Genomic DNA, 19709 nt, shown 5'->3' on the forward strand with positions numbered 1-19709 from the left:
ACAACCCCACAACCTCCCCCCCCCGCCCCAACCACACTCACTGAATCTCCATTGTAAACAGTGAGCACAGCCTGCATTTCAGGCCAAACAACACAGGGAGGCCCCTGGAAAGATGGAATCGCTTACTATCAGGAGGGAGGGAGATTATAGAGGTTATTTAAATTAAAAACAAACTAGACAAACAAATAAGCCTCATCCCCCCCAACCCCAGCCGCTGCTGCCTGCTCTGCACATGTTATCTGCAAACTGCGGGCAAAGCAACTTCCAGCTCTGTGCTATTTCACAATCTGCTCGCTCTGAACCTTACACTACGTAAGGAATTAAACAAACATTTCCTCTTTTTCCTTCTTTGGGTATCTGTTCCCCCCCCCCACCTCCCTTCTTTCCAGGGCTGGGCTCTGAAGTCCAGCCCTACATGGGGCCAAGGCATAGCCAGCACCTTCCCACCAGCCCCCAAATGCCCCAAACTTCCCCCAAAAGAGGCAGAGAAGAGTTTGCACAGCAGCTTGTGATCGCACAGGTCGATCCATACAGCAAACAGACAACCCTGTGCACTCCCAAAATACACCAAGGACAGCCACAGGGGAAAGGAAGGCGATACCAAAACACGATGTGGAGATAACAGGAAAACTTCGCAGAAGTCAATTAAAAAGGCAGTCAGCCCTAGAGACAGAAATCCTCAGGAAAGCAGGACTCCTTCCACACCGACTGCTTGCTATTACATGCAGCTGCAGCAGCAAACTGGCGAATAAAAAGCCTTTGCCTCAATCCGCTCACATTTGCAACAGGTTTAAATTACAAATTCGGGTTTTATCTGGATTGCAGAAGATTGTGAGGGAAAGCTGGGAAGTGAGAGCATGGAACGAACCAAGGGGCCAAATGCTGGAGACCCAAGAGTCAGGTTGTTGGAGTTTTTTTTTGTGGTTGCTGCTATTTAATGGCAATGCCTAATTACAGTTTGGGATAAAGGAAGCTTTTGTTAACTACCTGCTCTCTCCCTCCCTCTGCACCTTCCCTCGGGGTTTTGAGATCACATGAAAAACACATCCTAAGCTCCTCGAGAGATTTTTCTGCACAGCCAAGGCTGACAAGACTTGACATTCCTGAAATGTTTAAATGGGAGGAGAGAGAGAAACAACATTTTTTCAAACCCACTTTATACATTGTGCACAAGCAAAAACTGGCCCAGATCCAATTAAAAAAAAATACATACATATATATATATACACACACACACACATATATTTGCAAAATCATCTTAAATACTTCAAATGTTCTGGATTGGAAATCTCTTCCAAAAGCACAGGATCAGAAAAGCCAGGCTCAGAATTAAAAAGTTTAGCTAATGAACAGGCAGCAGACAAGAAACCCCATTTCAGCCAAATACCAGGAAAAGCACATTGCAATCAGCAGCTGTTTCATTAACTGATCCACACACTGGCTCATTCTGGATATTTTTCCAGACTGGAATCTTGCTTTGCCCAATGCTTCTGGACAGACCTGAGTGAAGAGCAGGGTCCTCACAGATAATTACAGCCTGTAATAAAAACCTGCTGTGGGTGATACAAGCCAGATGTGGGAACAACTGCACGTGCTCCAAAAGGTACCACTACCCAGACTGCCAGCTGCCAGCAGCCAGCACCTCAAAAACCGTGCCACAAACATCGCTCAACAGCAGGCAGCGTGTCTGTGGCTGCAGAATGGTTACATGGAGCACTCCAGGTACCGCTGGCCAATTATTCTTTCTTGGTTTACTAGCCTAGGAATTCGGGCATCAAAAAGGACCGCTGTGCTCCACTTGTGCAATAAACTCCTTTCACCAGCATCACTTCACACTTCCCAGAGTGCAAAGTTCGCGCTGATATTGTTGGCTTTCTCACTTGCTGCTTTTTGGCACCAGTCTGCCTGCTTGGCTGTTCATTAATATACAATCAGTACCTTAAAGGCTTTGTTCCACAGGTCTAGCTAGGCTGTGAGCCGTCCTCCAGCAAGCGCTGGTTTGTGGGGGACAAGCAACAAAAGCTATCTGCAGGAGTGCAAACGTGGTTAGATGTAAGGATACAAAATTAGGAAAAGCCCAAACCATATATCCCTACCAGTGAGTTTTAAAGAATAAAGGATTATCAATAACAACACAAATAGCATCCAGGAAAAACCTGGAAACAACACAATTTACTCTCAACATGCTTTACTCCTTTATGCACCAGTTACACTACAATATTTTTACCTTCCATGTGAGGAGAGGCTGAGAGAGATGGGGCTGCTCAGCATGAGACTCACAGGATCTCATCAATGGCCAGAAACGCATGAAAGGAGCGTGCCAAGAGGATAGAGCCAAGTTCTTTTCTGTGGCGCCCAGTGCCAGGACACGAGGCAATGGGCACAAAGTACAAGAGGCAACAGGTGCTAAGTGGTACAGAGAAGGTTCCATCTGGACACCAGGAAGTAGTTCTGTGTCACTCAGGGGACACAGAGCAGCAGGTTGTCCAGAGGTTGTGAGGTTTCCTTGGTGATCTCCAGGAGACGCTTGGATCTGATCCTGCTCTAATAGGCCATGCTGGAGCAGAGGTTGGACCAGATGGACCAAGATATCCATGTCAGTCGTGTGATTTTCATACCACCTGCAGCACCACAAGGCATAGGTGACACAGCAAAGGCTGCCTATGTGCACCAACAATGAGAAAGCTGCCACAGTTTTGGTCAGCTAGCTCAGGTTGCCATGTAAAATCAAAAAAAAAGTAAATCCCAGCTATTTTGTGATCTCTTATCTCCTGGCTTAGAACAGAGCAGTCTAACTGCATCTGCTGACATCATGCCTGCACAGAACACCCCAACAGCACGGGGCAAAGGAGGGCAGCCACATTCAGCCCAGGCAGCACACAGCCCAGTGTGTGCAGGCACACAGCAGGCTGCGCCAAGCTCACATGTGGAGAAGTCATGCCCATCAACATGCCATGCTGGTCCCAACCAATGGAACAAGATCCAAATGTCCTCTCTAAAAACCAAGCCATTTTCTTTGTTTACTGGGCCCACTCAGCATCAGCAGTTGTCTTGCTCTCTAAACCAGCCTGGCAGCTCAGATGGGAACAGGCATGAAGAACTGACCCCAGCCTCCCTTAATACGTTACTAAACCCTGCCTTATTTGTCTTCTCTGGGAGACTAAACACACGTTATTAGTTCAATATAAAACTCTAAGTACACGCTTGAAAGACAGAGCACAAAAACAGAGTTTAATTGTTAAGAGCATTAAAAAAGCACTCTAGTTGTTTCAAGCTCTTTTATGCTGGTTTAAGAAGTTTTAGAAGTTTCTGTCCCAACTTCTCAAGATTTGCTTATGATGGAGATGAGCCCAAGTGGAAAATCAAAATCAAGGATCCTTGAATTCTGAGGGAACCTTTATCTGAGTTTGGATTCGTATCTGCACAGAGTGCAGTGCAGTCAAGTTTCCAGCCCTCTTTATCGCTATCACCTCATGCTCTCTCCCCACCAACACAAGGTCATGACAAAGTTCCTACACAAGTCCCCGGATCCATAAATTGTTACAGATCTGGATTCACATCAGTGGGATTACACGAGATCAGCCAAACATGCACATGCCGGAGAGAGAGAAGACAACAAGGCTCTTTAAAACTCGAGAGTATTTTTCATTTATAAATAGTTTACATTTTTTGGATCTAGTGGTGGACGACTCACTCAGTCTGTACGGAAACCAAAGAAATATCATGTGTGAGCACTAACCACAGCGTAACAGAGATAATAAACAACAGATGGGCAGCCATACGCAACAGGGCTGGTGCTTGTGGTAGGGGAGGCAAAGAAAAAGTAGTAAGAAAACCAGCAAGCATCACTCAGCCTGTGGTGTTTTAGAGTTCTGGGGACCTGTTTCTCCAAGCTAGGCTACAAGAGTAATCTGAAAAACAGCTTGACCATGCAAGCAAAGCACCTGAGTGCTGCTGGGCTCCTGGGAGGCCTCCAGCCTTGTGGGCTTTGCCGAGAGAACCAAGCCAGGCGACAAGCCTCCTGCACAGCATCTGCCCTCGCAGCAAATAAAACTAAAATGGATGCGGACATCTCCCTCATCCATGCTTTTACAAATGTTTTAGAGATTATGTCAAACAATATCCCATACTCCACACAATAGATAAGCATTTAAAAGAAAGCAGGACAACTTGGTATTTGCCAAGCAGAGAGACCTGGACCTGGAGCATCTCTACTGAAATTATCCTGCCAAGACCAATTTGATGCCTTTTCTTACCGCAAGAAATTCTGCAAGTATGCTGATAATGTTTAAGCATCAATATGTGCCCCTAGGTAAAAGAAAACAAAAAACATTCCAAAATACACTTTCCAGAATTTGCCAACATTTACCAAATGCAAGAGAATTCCCAGACCACTCATCTGCCGTAAGTGTGTAGGCACCAAATCACGAGCCTCAGCACCCACCTCCTCCTTGAGCAAAAGCCTACAGCCTGACACACTTGGCCGAACAAAGGTTTGTTCCCAATTATATTTCAGATTCTTCTAACAATAACTGCGTGGCGTCTGGCACCAGCACACCTGAGCCTTTGAAGCGGTTCTCAATTCCAGCAGGAAAAGGAGGGAGGACAAAAGGGGAATCAACCGGCAATTTTGGTTCCAGTCAAACCACCATGCTGAAGAGACAACCTTAATACCATAATCCCTGAGCACACCAGAAATGTTTACAGCTAACAAAAAAAAAACCCCACACAGGACAGCAACACGTTGGTGCTGCAAGATCTGGGCTAGGGAGTGCTTGTGATCAAATCTCTTCTTGATGTGCTTAGGCCAGCATCCTCATGGGGTCTAAATGGGGCTTGCAGGGCACGCAGGTACTTCTCTATCACTTATGTCCGTTAAGGATCTGAACCCCTTTTCACCTTACATGATATCGGCAAGAAGCATGTGAGAAATCAGTGCAGGGCAACAAGCCTCACTTTTAAAACGCATATCTTATCTGTTCTGTTCAAATAAGCACAGGGTGGTTTAACAGCAACAAGGTGGCAGAGCAGAACAGCTCCAAGGGGCGGAGGTTTTGATTGGAATGATGCTCATTTGAAAAAAAAAAAAAAAAAGGGATAAAAACACCTTATTCATTTTCCCCAAGCTGAATCCAAGTCCTACCAACTCTTTTTGTTAGGCTGGGCAGTTTCTGGAAACATCTTCTGGCCCAAAACATTCCCAGAATTTCAAGAATCTGCTCCACAAATCTTGAGGCTGTTTTGCTCAGGAATGCTGACATGTGGGCAAAGGGAAATCAAACAGTTCCCTTGAACATTGCAGAAAACTTTAAAGTCTGCCCAAGCTGAAAAATGCAAGAGTCAAAACTCTGAAGGAAGTGTGGGTTTTCTGTTCAAAGGCAGCTGCATTTCAAATATCACCTAGAACATAATCTTCCAGCAAGAGAGCATGGCCGTGTCAGGACAGCTTGTGCTCCTAGTAAGGCTGGTGGCCTCCATGTGGTCCCCTCAAATCAGAACTGAAGCTGAAGCAAATAAATAAAACAGACTTCCAGATCCAGTTGTCTCAGCCTTTATGGAGCAGAGATGATTGTGCTGTGAGAAGCTCTTGGCAGAGCTGCTTCCCCCCAGACAAGATCCACCCACTTCCCAACACCTCATCAGCTCCAAACATGTAGGGCGGGCATGCATTTTGTCTTCTGCTCATGCAGCTCCGAGGATGACAATCCTGGGTCACAAATGATAACTAAGGACTTGACTTAGAAAGAGTTGTGAGGATAACAGGGGTTTCTGGTCCTGCAAGTGCTTTTTTTATTGCCTATCATCCAGCATCATCAGGAGAACAGTTTCCTGAGGATGAGAAGTTTCTCCAGTTGGCTGCAAAGCAGAGATACAAAGGACACATCTTACCACTGTAAGGCAGGCAGTTTTGTAACTGGTGGTCAGGATGCTGAGGAAACCAGAGAGGAAGTAATCGGAAATTGTTGGACAGGGAAACTTCCACATTTTGTATCCAAATGTGCAGGCCTGCAGCCTGCATGAATTGTTCTCTTATTTTAGCCATGTCTTTCACAAACAGAAAGCCTTGCGGTTTAATTAGCACATGCAGCCCAAGAACTGTAGCTGCCATCTCCTCCTCCACAAAGGTAGATTTTTGTTATTTTGACTTTTGAAGAAGTTGAATGTCAAGCTTGCACAGCTTCAACACGCACAGTCTGCTTCAGAACAAGCTGTGTGCTGGCATTACAACTTCTGCACAGGGAGCTGCACAACCTCACCTGAGAGCTGGCAGAGTGCTTGCAGCCAGAGGTGAAGCAAGCAGCAAGGGAGCCAGGCTGGGAGTACAGCAGCAGCTAACTGGGAGCACTGGTGCTGCAGGAAGGGAATTGCCATCTGGGGCTTTCAGTGAGGTGCTACGGAAAAACTGTCACAGTCCAAGGAAAACAAGAAGTGCGGGAGCTGGAGCACAGGCACCCCTGCCAGCTAAAAGGACAGCTCATAACGCTCTTGTAGAGCAGACCACAAAGTGCTAGCACTTGAGACACAAGTGCTGGAAATAGACTGGGAGCAAGCAGCACAGCAGTAAACAGCTCAGGCTGCTATCCAGCATCACCCAGGGATGCCATGCTGCTGCACAGCTCTACCTTTTCCCTAGGGATACTGGTAAAGCCCAAGGAGCAGGACTGCGTGCCCAGCACATCTGCACATGCAGCAGTACTGCCGGGCTGGGAGGATGCAGGCACCCAGGGCAATTGCTCAATGCTCACAGGCTTGGAGGCACACAGTCCTCTTCCTGGAAGCTCTCCTCCAAGCAGGGAGCAGAAAGTTGACAAAACTGTTCCCAGCTGTGGCCATGACCATCACAAAGTCTTGCTGCTTTGGCTGAAACACTTCCTGCTGCGGCTCCCGATCACCTGGGCAGCACTGCATGGAGGAACAACCATACTGGGCCCCAGCAAGGCCAGAATGCAGGCGGTATCACCGCTGGTAACTGCCTCAAGGAGGCCATTATAGAAGGTAGAGCTAGAGCCAACTGTTATTTGAAGTAGACAGCACAAACCCAACACGTTCTGCCATATCCATACAGCCTTCCATCCAAGCAAATCAACCCAATGACCAGCACACATCTCCACTGATAAGTTCAGTACGAATGAAATCAGAACTCCTGGAAAGGGTTCAATTCAACAAGACATCAAAAAGCCAAGTAGCTTCCTTGGGGAGCTGGGCTGAGCCCCACAGATAAATACATTTACCAGAAGTCCAGGAGCTGATCGCACTGACTGGAGAGGCAGCCAGCAGCTTCTTGTTCAGGAGGCCACCAACCAATGATGATACGCAAGACAAGAGCAATCAGGATGCAGGGTGAGGTCTCAGCTCTGCAGATCTCCTCCCACTCCAGGAGCTTCCTGCTCATACAGGAGAACTGAATCTGCCTGGCCACAATATTATGATAAGCCATTTCCTAACCTGCTAACAAGGAAAGCAAAGGTAATTCGTCTGCTCTTATGAATGCAGAGTCATCCAAGTCCTCTAAGTTCACCAATCTCAACAACTTCTGGGCAGTGATCTACTCAATGACAAAGGTTGGAGAGTGGGAAGCAGGACAAAGTTTACAGCTCTGTCAAACAAAAACAACTCTCACACACTTCCATATAGGAGAGGCCTAAACACGTGAATAAGATGTATATGTTTAATGCAGCACTTATGTGCCATATTTCAGAAGAAACCCAAAACGCGTTTGAAAGCCAAGAATTCTTACTTAAGACTTGTTGGGAGGAATGGAGTTGTTTACAGAGCAACACAGAGAGGAACAGCACAAAAACATGTTTAGCAAAGCAAGAGTGGAAAGTACTGTGACATTTCAAAGTGAAACATCATATGGTTTGCTTAAATCTCCTACAAAAGGACAAATCTCTCCATTTTACCCTGTGTTGCTCTGAGTCTACTCCTGGTTCCAGAGGAGACAAAGGCTTCCTGGCAAGGTCAGACCAGGGCAAAAGGGGGGGTGAGAGGAAGCCCCAGATTTAATTTTTTTTCACTTATTTTAATATAAAGACCCATGCTAAAGGAAGGTGGCTAGTACTTTTCTGCAGCTCTTGAGCAATTGCCCAGCCAAGTATCACTTAAAATAAGCTCTGGAAAACTAAGCAAAGCTTTTCAGGACCGCTCATAACACCAGAGGAGGCAGAGCAAGCTTTCCCCATCTTCCCCCCAGTTCACAAACACAAAAAGGAGGACGGATAGGCAGCAATGTTTGGACAACTGGAACACATTTAGGGGGTGATTTTTCACAGGGCCTCCAGCCAGGCAGTTTCCTCTGATAGCCATTTTATTACCCGCAATACAATTTACAGACCAGCAGCTCCCCTACCCACAGGGATTGCTGCCGCACCAGTGCTGCCCAAGCACCGTGGGGAAGCCACCCATCAGCACAGCAAGCCTTGCAAGCAGGGAAAAGCCTGCTTAGATGCCAGCACTGATGGCTAATGCTAGGGCAGCAAGCACTGCAGCATAGAGACAAGTGTGCTCCATCCAGGTGGGCAGCCATCAGCAAGCACAGGCTTTGGGCAACTGCAAAAATACTGTGATGCCCGATTTGCATCTCTCTGCTGGAGGAAGCAACTGTCCAAATGCACCTGAGGGCCTGTCCTGCTTTTCTGCACTGAGCAAGGGCCTGCCAACTGGAGGAGGTGGTCTGGAGAGCAGTATCTCATTTCAGGGTTTCACAGCCAAATTTCCACTGAACTCAAGGTATGCATTTTCTAATCTGGAAGGATTCATCTAAAAATAGGCACCTTCACTGAAAGGGAAATGCTCTCAGCACACAGCTTGCACAGCGGATGAGTTCAAGAGCAAGGCATTTAAGACTACATCTCTGCAGATTTCCCAGCCTGCCACAGACCAGCTGGCTGCCTGTACTTCAGCCCCTGCTCAAACTGAAAATGCAACCAACAACCAAAGCACACCCAGCACACCCTGAGGGGTGCCCCCAAATAGCAGGGCCTGCTTCTAGACTTCCTCAAAATTACACAGCTGTGGCTGGAGAGACAACGTGCTGAAAAGATAATGAGGGAGTGTAACGTACTCCACACGTTGTAGTCCTGGGCTGAAGCTGGCACTGGCTGGGGTGAAGGACTCGAGCTGCAGCTCAGGATTTGGTTAACTATTAATGGATGACTCAGCTCCAACAATAAAATGCATTTCGCGTTCTGCGTTAGCAAAACAGCATCCTGGTCCTTGACTCCAGCTGAGTGCATTGCAGGAGGAAAAAAAAAAAATGATCCCATCAGCTCCACGTTGCAAAACAAGGAGTCACACTGCGTGATTAGGTTAGCAGCACAGAATGATGATGTTAAAAACTGATGAGCTGAGCTAACTCAATCTGAGGTGTCTGACAGCAGAATCAGTGCAAAGCCCCGCAGCCTGATTGGGATTTCTGGGTGTGGTTGACATGCAGGACAATGCAGAAGGTCTTATCTGAGCTGGGTGCTGAGAGATGGGAGCCACTGGGAAGCACCGCACCATGCAGAACTCGAGGCAAAGCTCCAAACTCTCTGAGAGGGATGGAAGAAGCCAACAGCCAAAGGCAGCACTGCAGATTCCAAGCACCCACTGTGCATTGAATGGGGTGGCTGTGCCAGAAGGCATGGGGCTAGGCTGCACAAGGGGAAACCCAAGTGATGGGAGAAGGCATGCAGCCCCATAGCTCATCTCTTCAGCCCTAGACTCCAGGTTGAGCTCCTGCAAGGCTCAGTCACCCTTTAGCCTCACTCATCTGCAGGGCAGTTTGCAAAGCAAAGTCACAATACTGAGCCGCTACAAAATCATCAAGGTTGGTTTTCCTAGAGAACAACTGCTGTGTGTTCAGTTCTCTGATGCCTACTGGGCTTCTCGTCCCCGCTCTGGGAACCTTCCCTCCCCTTTCCTCCAGCCCATCCATTCTCCCCTTTTCATGCTGCATTGTAAAAGGCACTGAATATTAACACAGCCCATTGAGCACTCTCCTTTTGTAGGGGACCCTCGCGTTTCAAATTGCAGTCGCTGTGCAGAGGGAAAAGCCTCAAAGTGATTAAATGCCAGAAGCTTCTCAAAAGGAGAGAGAAATAGGGAGGTGGCTGCGGGGGTCCTGCAGACTTCAGTGCAACAGTCAGAAGGGCTTCAGATCTGCACTACGGATCTCATCTCACGTGCACATCTAACCCCAGTCCGGGTGGGATCACTCCTCCCAGCCGAGGCTCAGCTCAGGATTAAGACACGAAGATCAGACAGCAGATGAAGGCTCGCTGCTGTTCTCCAGTGGGAGCCAATAAATGTCATGGCATGCTGGGGGTGGGCAGCGAATCCCAGACACATGTTCACAGTCAGGGAGGATTTTTGCAAGCGTGCAGCGCTGCGAGGACAGGCTCTGCCATCACCCTGACCCAGCAGCCCCCTCCCAAAAATCAGCCCCCAGCAATGGCTGCTTCATCTGTGTCCCATTATTGCAGCAGGCTTGGAACTGCCAGAAACTTTCCTCCTGCAACACCTCCACATTCATCCCTCAGTACCTCCTCCAGCCAAGGAAGCTGCTTTAACTGTTGCTGTGCTCACAAGAGCTGGCTCTAGTTTAATAAAAAAAATAAAAATAAAAAAAAATTAATCTGGAATTTTGAGCACAGGCATTCTGGTTTCCTGAACACAGCAGGGCTCTGTCCCAGGCTCCCAGCTCAAATGCCTGCGGCCAGGCACCCACAGGACTCCCAGCAGCACCCAGGTGCTCTGGTGAGAGCAGCAGTGCCAGGCAGACAGCCTCAGGGCAATGGAACCATACCCAAATTCATCTTCCTGGGACAGCTCAGAGCAGCACCTGCACAGACCCTGCCATAACTCAGCACCCCATGTCCACAACCAGCCAAGGGCAGGGAACTCCCTCCTCATTCAACTGTTACTGGAGATATGAGATGCAAGCATTTCATTCTTTTATTCTGTTTTGCAGCCCTTACATTCAGTCCTTCTGGGCTGCTCTAGCCCACAAAGCTTGGATCAACTCATCCCTTCTTGAGCTGAATCATTGTTGCACTCACATGCACAACACCAGCTCTAGCACAGCACAACAGAAGAGTGCACGCACTGCACACAGCCACCAGCACCCTGCACCGAGTCAGCTGGGTGTTCATACCAGGGCTGTGTGGGTCACGCACCATCACAAGGTGCTGCAGCTGGCTGTGCAGTGCTGTTCCTCTCAAGAACCCCAACCCGTGCCACTCTGCATTGGCTGTGAGCGACCTCAGCACGCTGCCGTTCTGTGCATCAGCTCTGCCCTCTGAAAGCCAAAGAGAAAAATCAACGGCAAGAATTGCTGCCAAGGAAGAAATAACAATAGTTTCAAAAGCTCCCACTGTTTTTCCTGGGCACTGATAGCCCTGTTGACAAAATACGCAGCGATTAGGGTGGTGCACAACCCTCCCCAGTGTGCAGAGTTTCCTGCAGTCCACACAAAAGCTTTATCTCAACACACTGAAAACTAATCCAGCACTGCTTGAGCACCGGGACACTAATTAGAGGGGGGAAAAAAAACAGATAAACTGCTAAGGAGGGATTTTTGAAAGCACTCAGTAAAGTGAGGACACACCAGCGCAAGCCACTGAACACGGGATCTCCATGCGAGTTCCTATGAGCGATGCCACCAGCAGAGCTTAGCCTGGGTGCATGCACACAGCCCTGTCCCATTGCTTCCACACCCAGAATTAGCATTGGTGAGTCTGGGAATCATAAAAAAGCAACACAAACAACCTTACTTTAAAATGCAAAAATTTTCACGGTAGCTTAAACTCTTAGGGTTTTTTGTTTGTTTAATAGTAGCCATGGACAAGGGCAAAAAAAGCTCTGAATCGTGCACTGGCAGATAGAAAAATTCCACCTTAGCCAATTCTTCTGTTAGTTTACTATTTACAAAATGACAAACCATATCTTGCTAAAGTGGCTACAAGTCCAACAGCTCCCAGGCAGCAGATTTATATAAGCGATTACTTTACCAATAAAACTCACTGAACTCAAAGACATTCCAAAATCTGTTCCATATGAAAAAGACACTCCTGGGCATTCACACTCCCAAAAAACACAATAAATTCGGTCAAACCAGGCTATTAATGCGTTTCCCTGTGCTAAACAAGACGCACTGTCCTATTTTTACAAGGCACGTGGGGATTCTGGAGTTATGCTGAGATGAAGAACCACACTGGACAGTGCCCAATGCTGAGCAGGAGTGCAGAGCAACAGGTGAGCAGGCAGCCACAGCCTCCTCTTAGCGACCCCTGAGAATTGCGGGTCAAACTCAGTATTTCTGCAGCCAAAAGGAGGGAATGCAGAGAGAGTCTGACAGCCCCTCATCATTCTTAATAGGAAGCTGGATGGTCTGCAGCAATATTTGAGTGATTTCTCCCTCCTGCCAGAGCTGAACCTATACAACTCACTGCTGTAATAGATGCTCCTCATTCATCCGTACGTTGGTGCAAAAGAGCTGAGGCCGTTTTCCCCTCTCCCTTTCTGGATGCTCAATTCCAGGCTTACCGACCAGCGAGGGGCACGGATCTCTGCCCAACTACGCACACAGAGATGCCCGCTGTTCATCACACCACAACCATGGATGCACAGCGCTGTCAGCACTCGGGTTCAGCTCTGAAGTCCGCAGCAGCACCCGAGGGACGAGCCTAAATCCTTCCTAACACTTTGAAGGAAAACCTCACAGTGAATCCGCGGCCGTAACTCTCAGCACAGGGATACACCAATGACCTCAACAAGCAGAGACGAACCGAGGGCCAGCAGGGCGGCAGCTAGCCTCAGTCAGAGCTTGCAGCTCATTTGGCAAACCCTTCGTTTTCCACAAAACCACCCCAAACCGCCCCGCGGTGCCGCAGTGGGCGCTCAGAGCCGCGGCGGGGCAGCCCGGCCCCGTATTAGGGCAGCGCGGCGGGGCCGGGCCGGGCGCTGCCCCTCGGAGATGCCCAAATAAGGCTCCGGCGGAGCGCAGCGGGACCCCCGCTTCGGACGGCACCGCCGCTCTCCTCGCCCCCCGCGCGGAGAAAGCGGAGCCTCTTCGGCCGGTAAAAACACCGTTCAAACACCCGCCCGCCCGCGGCCAGCGGCCCCGCGATACTCACACGTGCCGCAGCCCGTGGGGCAGCTCCCGGGGCACCTCGGGCAGCCCCAGCCCGCCGCAGCGCAGCCGCTCCCCGTCGCAGACGCAGCCGTCGGGGCAGGCGGCGGCCGAGCCCAGCAGCACCGCCAGCAGCAGCGGCAGCGCGGAGCCTCCGCCGCCCCGCGACGGCACCACCGCCATTTTGTATCCGGCACCGGCGAAGGTCCGAAGCGGAGCGGAACGCGGTCCCGGCTGGCGGCGCCCCGAGCGCTCAGCGCAGCTCCGCCGCCCGCGCCATCGCCTCGGCCGCCGGCCCCGCGGGGCGCTCAGGGCATCCGCCGCGCAGGCGGCGCGGATCCGCGGTCCCTCCTCCGCCGCCGCGAGCGCTTTCTCTCGGCTGCCGCCGCCGCCGCCGCCGCCGCCGCCGCCCGGCTCCGGTTCCGGCCCGCCGCCCGCTCGTCACTCCCGCGGGACCCCGCACCCCGTCCCGGCCCCGCCGCTCCGCTCGCCGCGGGCCCACGTTGGCTGCACCGCAACATGTAGCCGCGCCGCCCCCCGCGCGTCCGCCCATTGGTTGGCGGGCGGGCCCGCGCGCGCCGCTGTTGGTCAGGATCGCCCCCCCACTCGGCGCCTCATTGATGCCGGCAGCCCGTCAATCAAAAGCGCTAAGGCCCGCCTCCCTTTCCCACTCCAGGTGTGAACGCGGGCGGCCATCGCCCCCCCGGCTCTTTTCCTCTTAAAGGGGCCGCGCCCATCGCTCTCCGGCCGACTGCGCGCCGGAGGGACCCGGCCCGAAAGGTCCCCCCAGCCTCTGTGTAACCTTCCCCATGTTATAGCATCACCCACGGACGTATCCCGCAAGGAAGCAGTGCAGGAACACAGCGTGAGCGGTTCACCTTAAACCCAAGCGGCTGTCCAACTTCACCCAGTGTTTGAAAGCCCCGCATTCTACCATTGGAGGGTAGGAGAGCACTCCACCCAGTCAGTGGCACATGACTCATCCAATGGATGCAGCGAGATGATTACCAGCAAAGCTAATGTCAGGGCACCCACGGCTGCTCAGGGGCTGCTCCTGGACTAAGCCTAGAGCATCCAACGCTTCTGGTCACTCTCCTGGCATCACATCCAGATGGGTTCCAAATAGAAAACCTAAGCCTCTACAAGAGCTTCCTCTGGGTCACCAGGACCCCCTGGCATCCCATCCACCACCTTCTCCAGTGACATTCAGCAGTATCGATGATCCTGTAGGGTCAGGACAGCTGCCACACCTCCGCACACCTCCAAAGAATCAATGGGCATTATTTTAAGGTAGAGGTAGAACTTGTGGATTAGGCTTTTGTTAATCCAATGGAGGACATCAAGAAGAAAAGAGATTCACAGTGGGCCAGGGTTGTGTTTCAATCTCCAAGAACTGGAGAAAATAGGAGAATACTTGGCTTTAGTCTTTCCATTTATCTGAAAGCTGTCCACAAACTAAGAGAAAGCAGCTGCTGCCCCGACCAACCAGGGTGACCTGATAATGGCCACTCAGTATCTTAAGGGTGGCTGTAAGAAAGAAAGGGAGATGCCTTAGGAGGTTCTGTTGTTACTTTTCAATAAGGGGGGGGGGGGGAAGAGGAAATGAGGCAATGAAACAGATTGCTCAGAGATGACAGATGCCCTGTGCCTGGAGACAGCTATGGTGAGGCTGGATGGGCTTTGAGCACCTGATGGAGCTGTAGGTGTCCCTGTTCACTGCAGAGGAGTTGGACCAGCTGGCCTTTAAGATCCCTTCCAACTCAAACGATTCTGTGATCCATGCTAAATCACATTGCACAGGCATTGGGGATCAGTCCCCAGCAGCACTTGATGGGAAATGAGCACACTCACAATGCTCCTGCCTTGCCCCAAAGCCCAAGTCTGCGCTATGGAGTTGTGTACGGAGTGGAGGATGCTTCTGCCTTGAACCTCATTAAGTCTAATTAAATTGCTTACAAAAGTATTTAGGAAAACAAATTTTAAAGTGGCAAAGGCATGCCAACACGGAAGAGATTTCTAATTCTGTTGTGTCTTTTTGTGGATTTGGATTCGGTTCAGAAAGTGCACACTTGGAAGGTAATTGCTGACAGCATGCAGAATCCATCAAGCTATAATTAACACTACTATTATTCTAATTGCCTCACTCAAGCTTCTGTGTTTTTTAATTGTAGAGCAATTTGCCAATAGAGAATTTAATTGCAATACATATTTTATACATTTTGGGACAAAGTACCATTATTTCTACTTCAGTAGAATGTTCCTCAGTTTTTAATAGCTTTCTTTATTCTTCTCTGGGACTTTTTTTTTTTGCCCGATAAAGGAATTTGATTGCAACCTCTTATGAAATTAGTAAGGATATAATATACAGGAGTGCCCGCAGGCTTCACTTTGGATCATGACTCTATTAAGCAAGGAACTGTACATACATGCAGCAAGACAGAGCCCTGAGGAGCTTGAAATCCAAACAGAGAAGACAAACCGAGGTGAGAACAGAAGCACCATCCCTTTCTGTGGCACAGATGGGAATGCAGCCATGGATCACTCACCTCAGGCGACCCTGTGCTGGTAATTAGGAACGTACATTCTCTCTCCCACTTCCTGCACATCACAGCAATTATTCAGTGCAGAGCTAACAGTGGACCTCAGCACCAGCTGATCCTATGGCTAATAGCTATGCATCCCTCAGACCCGGAGGGATGAGGCGATGCTACTCACCATCCAGAGCCACTCTGTCTGTGGTCACAACCCTGCTGCTCAGAGCTGGTCTGGTTGGAAAACATAGCAGGTATGCATGTGACCCAGGAGCTCCCAGCAACAGAGGCTGATGGTGACATCACACCTCACTGCTGCTATGGGCAATTCAGGCTCAGCCTAGCAGAAGGCAGCCTATGACGGGGGAATTAAAGGAAAGAATCATGAAGTGTAAGGTCAGTGCTGATGCAGAGTTGAGTTTGGGCTCAGGGTCCTAAGGGTTTACCTTTGGTGACATATAAACTTTTTCTTCTATCAAAAGCAGAGACTTGTGCTTGAACTCTAGCCTTTCAGGAACATCTTTAATCAAGACCAGATTATCTTTAGTTAACTTTAAAGTTCACCTAAGAAGCTACCATAGTTTCATTTTACACAGGCACTGAGTTAAATTTCTCCTCCAGTCTGGGACTGACACAGGCATTCAGCAGAAGATGGTGCAAAGAGTGACATCCAATTATCTCTGTCCCTGTTCTGTCACACGGATGCCACCTCTGACTCCTCCTTCCTTCCTAAAGGGCTTGTTTGAAAACTGCATAATGAGAGCTTCTCACCTTTTTAAAATCAGAAAAGCGCAGCAGCAGCCTCAGAAAGGCGCAGCAGCAATTTGCCGTTGAGACAGAAGGGGGAGAGAAAGGAGGCTGTGAGCAGCAGAACAGTGCCTGCCGTTAGGATGAGCAAAAAAAAAAAAAAAAAAAAAAAAAAAAAAAAAAAAAAGGCAGAAGTCAGCTGGCAGCCCACTCAGTGCCTTCTAGCTCAGCATCGTTGTTCCCTTGTGCTCCAGATCCACATCCAGAAGTTTCCTGAAGCCCAGAGATGAAGTGGCCCTATGTGCAAGCTGGCAGTGTCAGGGCTCACTCCTCAGCTCTGGGCAGCAGGTCTGTGCCCAGTCTGACAGCAAGAGCAGGGCTGGAGACGCGGTGCTTCCCACCAGTGGCAGGTGCTGGCAATGTTTGTGCTATGAAGAGCTCTATTAGTTGGTATAATAACTATAATCAGAAGGTGTAACTTATTGCTTTCACCTGTCAGCTGAGGTGGAAGCAGGAGGTTCTTGCAGCCCCAGAGGAATGCAAGAGATTAAATCATGGAAGTGAAGGAAAGCAGCTGGGATCCAGCTAACATGAGAGGCATCTGCCCCTGCCTAGAGAATAAAGATTTAGGAGTATCAGAAGGGCCAGGACTCAGAAGGTTATTACTGAGTAAGAAAAAGCCAGATGGAGTAAGCGCAGGATGTCCCTTCAGAGGCAATCAGCATTATTTAATAGCTACATGCTAGGCACCATCAGCATGGGTGGTCTCTGCCTGGCAATGTTTCCAAGGCAAGCTCAGCTGTAAATTGCACAAGCAGTGCCTGCTGGCAAAGGTTGAAATCCCATTCGACAGCTGAAGGAAGATGATGGCAGAATGTCCACCACAGCCAGGCTGGGAAGGGCCTGGTGAGCAGAGCTGCTTTGCAGGTCAAAGCTATCTTTTTTTTTTTATTATTTTTTTTTTTTTAAGCTGTTGAGCTTTGCAGTAGAAGTATAGCAAGATACCTCATGACAACTTCCACTGGTACTCAGACACTGCCCCTATGATTACCACAAGCTGTTAGTACCAAGCCACCTCTCATTGCTTCACCAGGCTGGAAGATATTAATGTCTGTCCATCACACTTTGATCCCTTGTTCAGAAAAGAAATGTTTCCTTGTTCTTGAGTGCCTCATTCTTGGCTAGGGACTGAACTGCAGGCTGATATTTCTGCTTGGCCCTCGAAGCCAACTGTTAACCACACTTCTCATCCTGCTGGTACCACCCAAGAGCGCAGCAAAACTGCCATACAAATGGCACAGCATCATTATACGAAGAACAAAATATGTGGCAGGGCCCTGCTGTGACTTAGAAGCTCTGAGAAGAATCTGTCAAAACATCTTAGACATCTGCCATGTGTAAAAATCTCATGACTGTTCTTCAAATTCTTCCACAGATACATCAGCTTCTCCCCAGTTTCTTTCCCCTATCTCCCTCTGCTTGTTACCAGCTGTGTGTGACACAAGAGCTCTTTTCCTTCCATTTATTCAATACCTGAGGTCATTATGCTCTGTTTTGAGACATCCTAAATCACTTCCATAGCACACAGTTGGGATGACATGAAGGATTATGACTTCATGCGGGAATAAGGAGGAGCAGATGAAGACTTAAGACACAGACCCTGCTTTATGCCAGTGCCATACCTAATTAGAAACAGGGGGGGAACAAGTAGATGGTAACTGTCTCAGACTTCTTACAGAATGAGTCCCTAGCGCGCTCTCATGCCAGCATCACAGCAGTTGGACAGCTTTGTCCTTGCATGCAGTGGTAGGTATTTGGGTATTGGCACATGGTGTAGCCACAGACATGAGCGGCCATGGAAAGCTGCAGGGATGCACGATGACTGTGTCTGTTCTATCCCAGGAGGATTATATTCCTTCCGCCTTTGAGATGCATTTTCCATCAGCTTTGCAGTGAGGCACATTGTAATGCAAGAGCTCACGCAGAAGTAACAAGGTTAAAGCAGTTACCAGGTTGTGATCCGGAGGCAGCACTGCATGAAGAGGCAGAAGAGCGTCCAGCCCCTTCCCAGACATCACTAAGCTTTCAACAAAACAAGAACATATCTCAGTATGCTATAATTTGTCTCCCAAATTCAAGAAAACTATGGAGAGCTTTCAGTCTCACAGCTGTGCTGCTCCAGAGAAGCAAAATTCAATATTGATTCCTTACTGCTCTTTAGCTTCTATACCACGCTGAGAGGCCTCAGTCACTCTCCTCCTGCTCTGCATAGAAGGACTCTGTTCTGGTTACTGTGGGCAATAACCACATCACCCCCCACAACTAGGCAGACCTGAAACCAGCACCCAAAAGTAAGAACTTGCCAACAGCCTCCTCACCCAGCTAGGGCAACATACAGCAGCATCATCCAGGGCATTTAGAAGAAGTTCTTTGTGAGGATAATCTAGAAGAGATGCAGCATCTAAAGGAAGCACCAAAGGAGGAGGCAGGGAAAGGAAAAATACCACCCTTGTCCCCTACTTACTTTATCACCCATCAGACCCCTTTGATGAAACGCAGAACCATTACCAAGCCACTTCTGTAAGCAAAAGTTACCTATGCATCTTTCTCTTCCAGCATTTATAGGGTTTATGGGATGCTGGTGTGCCTCATGGAAGAGCCTTTCCCAATGGGCTACACCTGTGGGGAGAAAACTCAGCTGCAAGCTATCAATTACTGTGTGCTGGGCACTGTGCATACTGCTCCAAGATGTTATTCTTAACAGGATCTTTGAGGAAATCTCTGCAGGTAGTGGGTGCTTTTTTCATGATGTTTTTGCTGCTCTTTTGCTAGAAGTGCTAGGACTGTGGTTCAGAGGGTTTTCTGTTCCCTAGAGCTTGTCTCTGTTTCAGACAGAAAGGAATAGCTCTGGGGCCGTGCTGGAAGTACTGGGGGAGTCTGGTAGCGCTTGGCTTATTTGTGGTGATCCCAAGCCACAACATGAGGGGTGGGTCAGTGAGAGCTGCCAGCCCCCCTGGGGGGCAGGGAGATGGCTTCTGTTTTTGTTTGCTGCCTTGTTCACTTCTGTTGGTATTGATAACTGCTGAGTGACTTTATCTGGGCTACAGCATTGTATGAGCTTGTGTCACCATGCAAGATGTTCCTTGGGACTTTAGATACGCTTCTGTCCGGTCTTGGACATGTTTAGGAGGAGTTATAGTACATTTTTGAGTGGCTTGGATATGGACCAATGGTTTCCTTTATCTCTGGCATCGTAGTTTTCCTAAGCATCTCCCTCTGACAGCTGGGTAGAAGGCATTGTAACAGGAGGGTCGCAT

The 19709-nt window shown here is 49.2% G+C and overlaps 1 protein-coding gene across 1 annotated transcript in view; it reads right to left on the reverse strand.

Moving 5' to 3' along the window:
- The window catches only part of LRIG1 (leucine rich repeats and immunoglobulin like domains 1), a gene marked incomplete at both ends in the record, with an annotated part of 78474 nt that extends 64742 nt beyond the window's left edge, over positions 1 to 13732 (reverse strand). Inside the window, 3 exon segments of the mRNA XM_079540111.1 lie at positions 13119 to 13442; positions 13444 to 13720; positions 13723 to 13732. Of these exon segments, the coding sequence (XP_079396237.1) occupies positions 13119 to 13442; positions 13444 to 13720; positions 13723 to 13732 (611 nt within the window).
- Between the last annotated feature and the right edge of the window lie 5977 nt (positions 13733 to 19709).

This window comes from Tetrao urogallus (assembly GCF_951394365.1).
Source record: "Tetrao urogallus genome assembly, chromosome: 10".
Lineage (NCBI taxonomy): Eukaryota > Metazoa > Chordata > Aves > Galliformes > Phasianidae > Tetrao > Tetrao urogallus.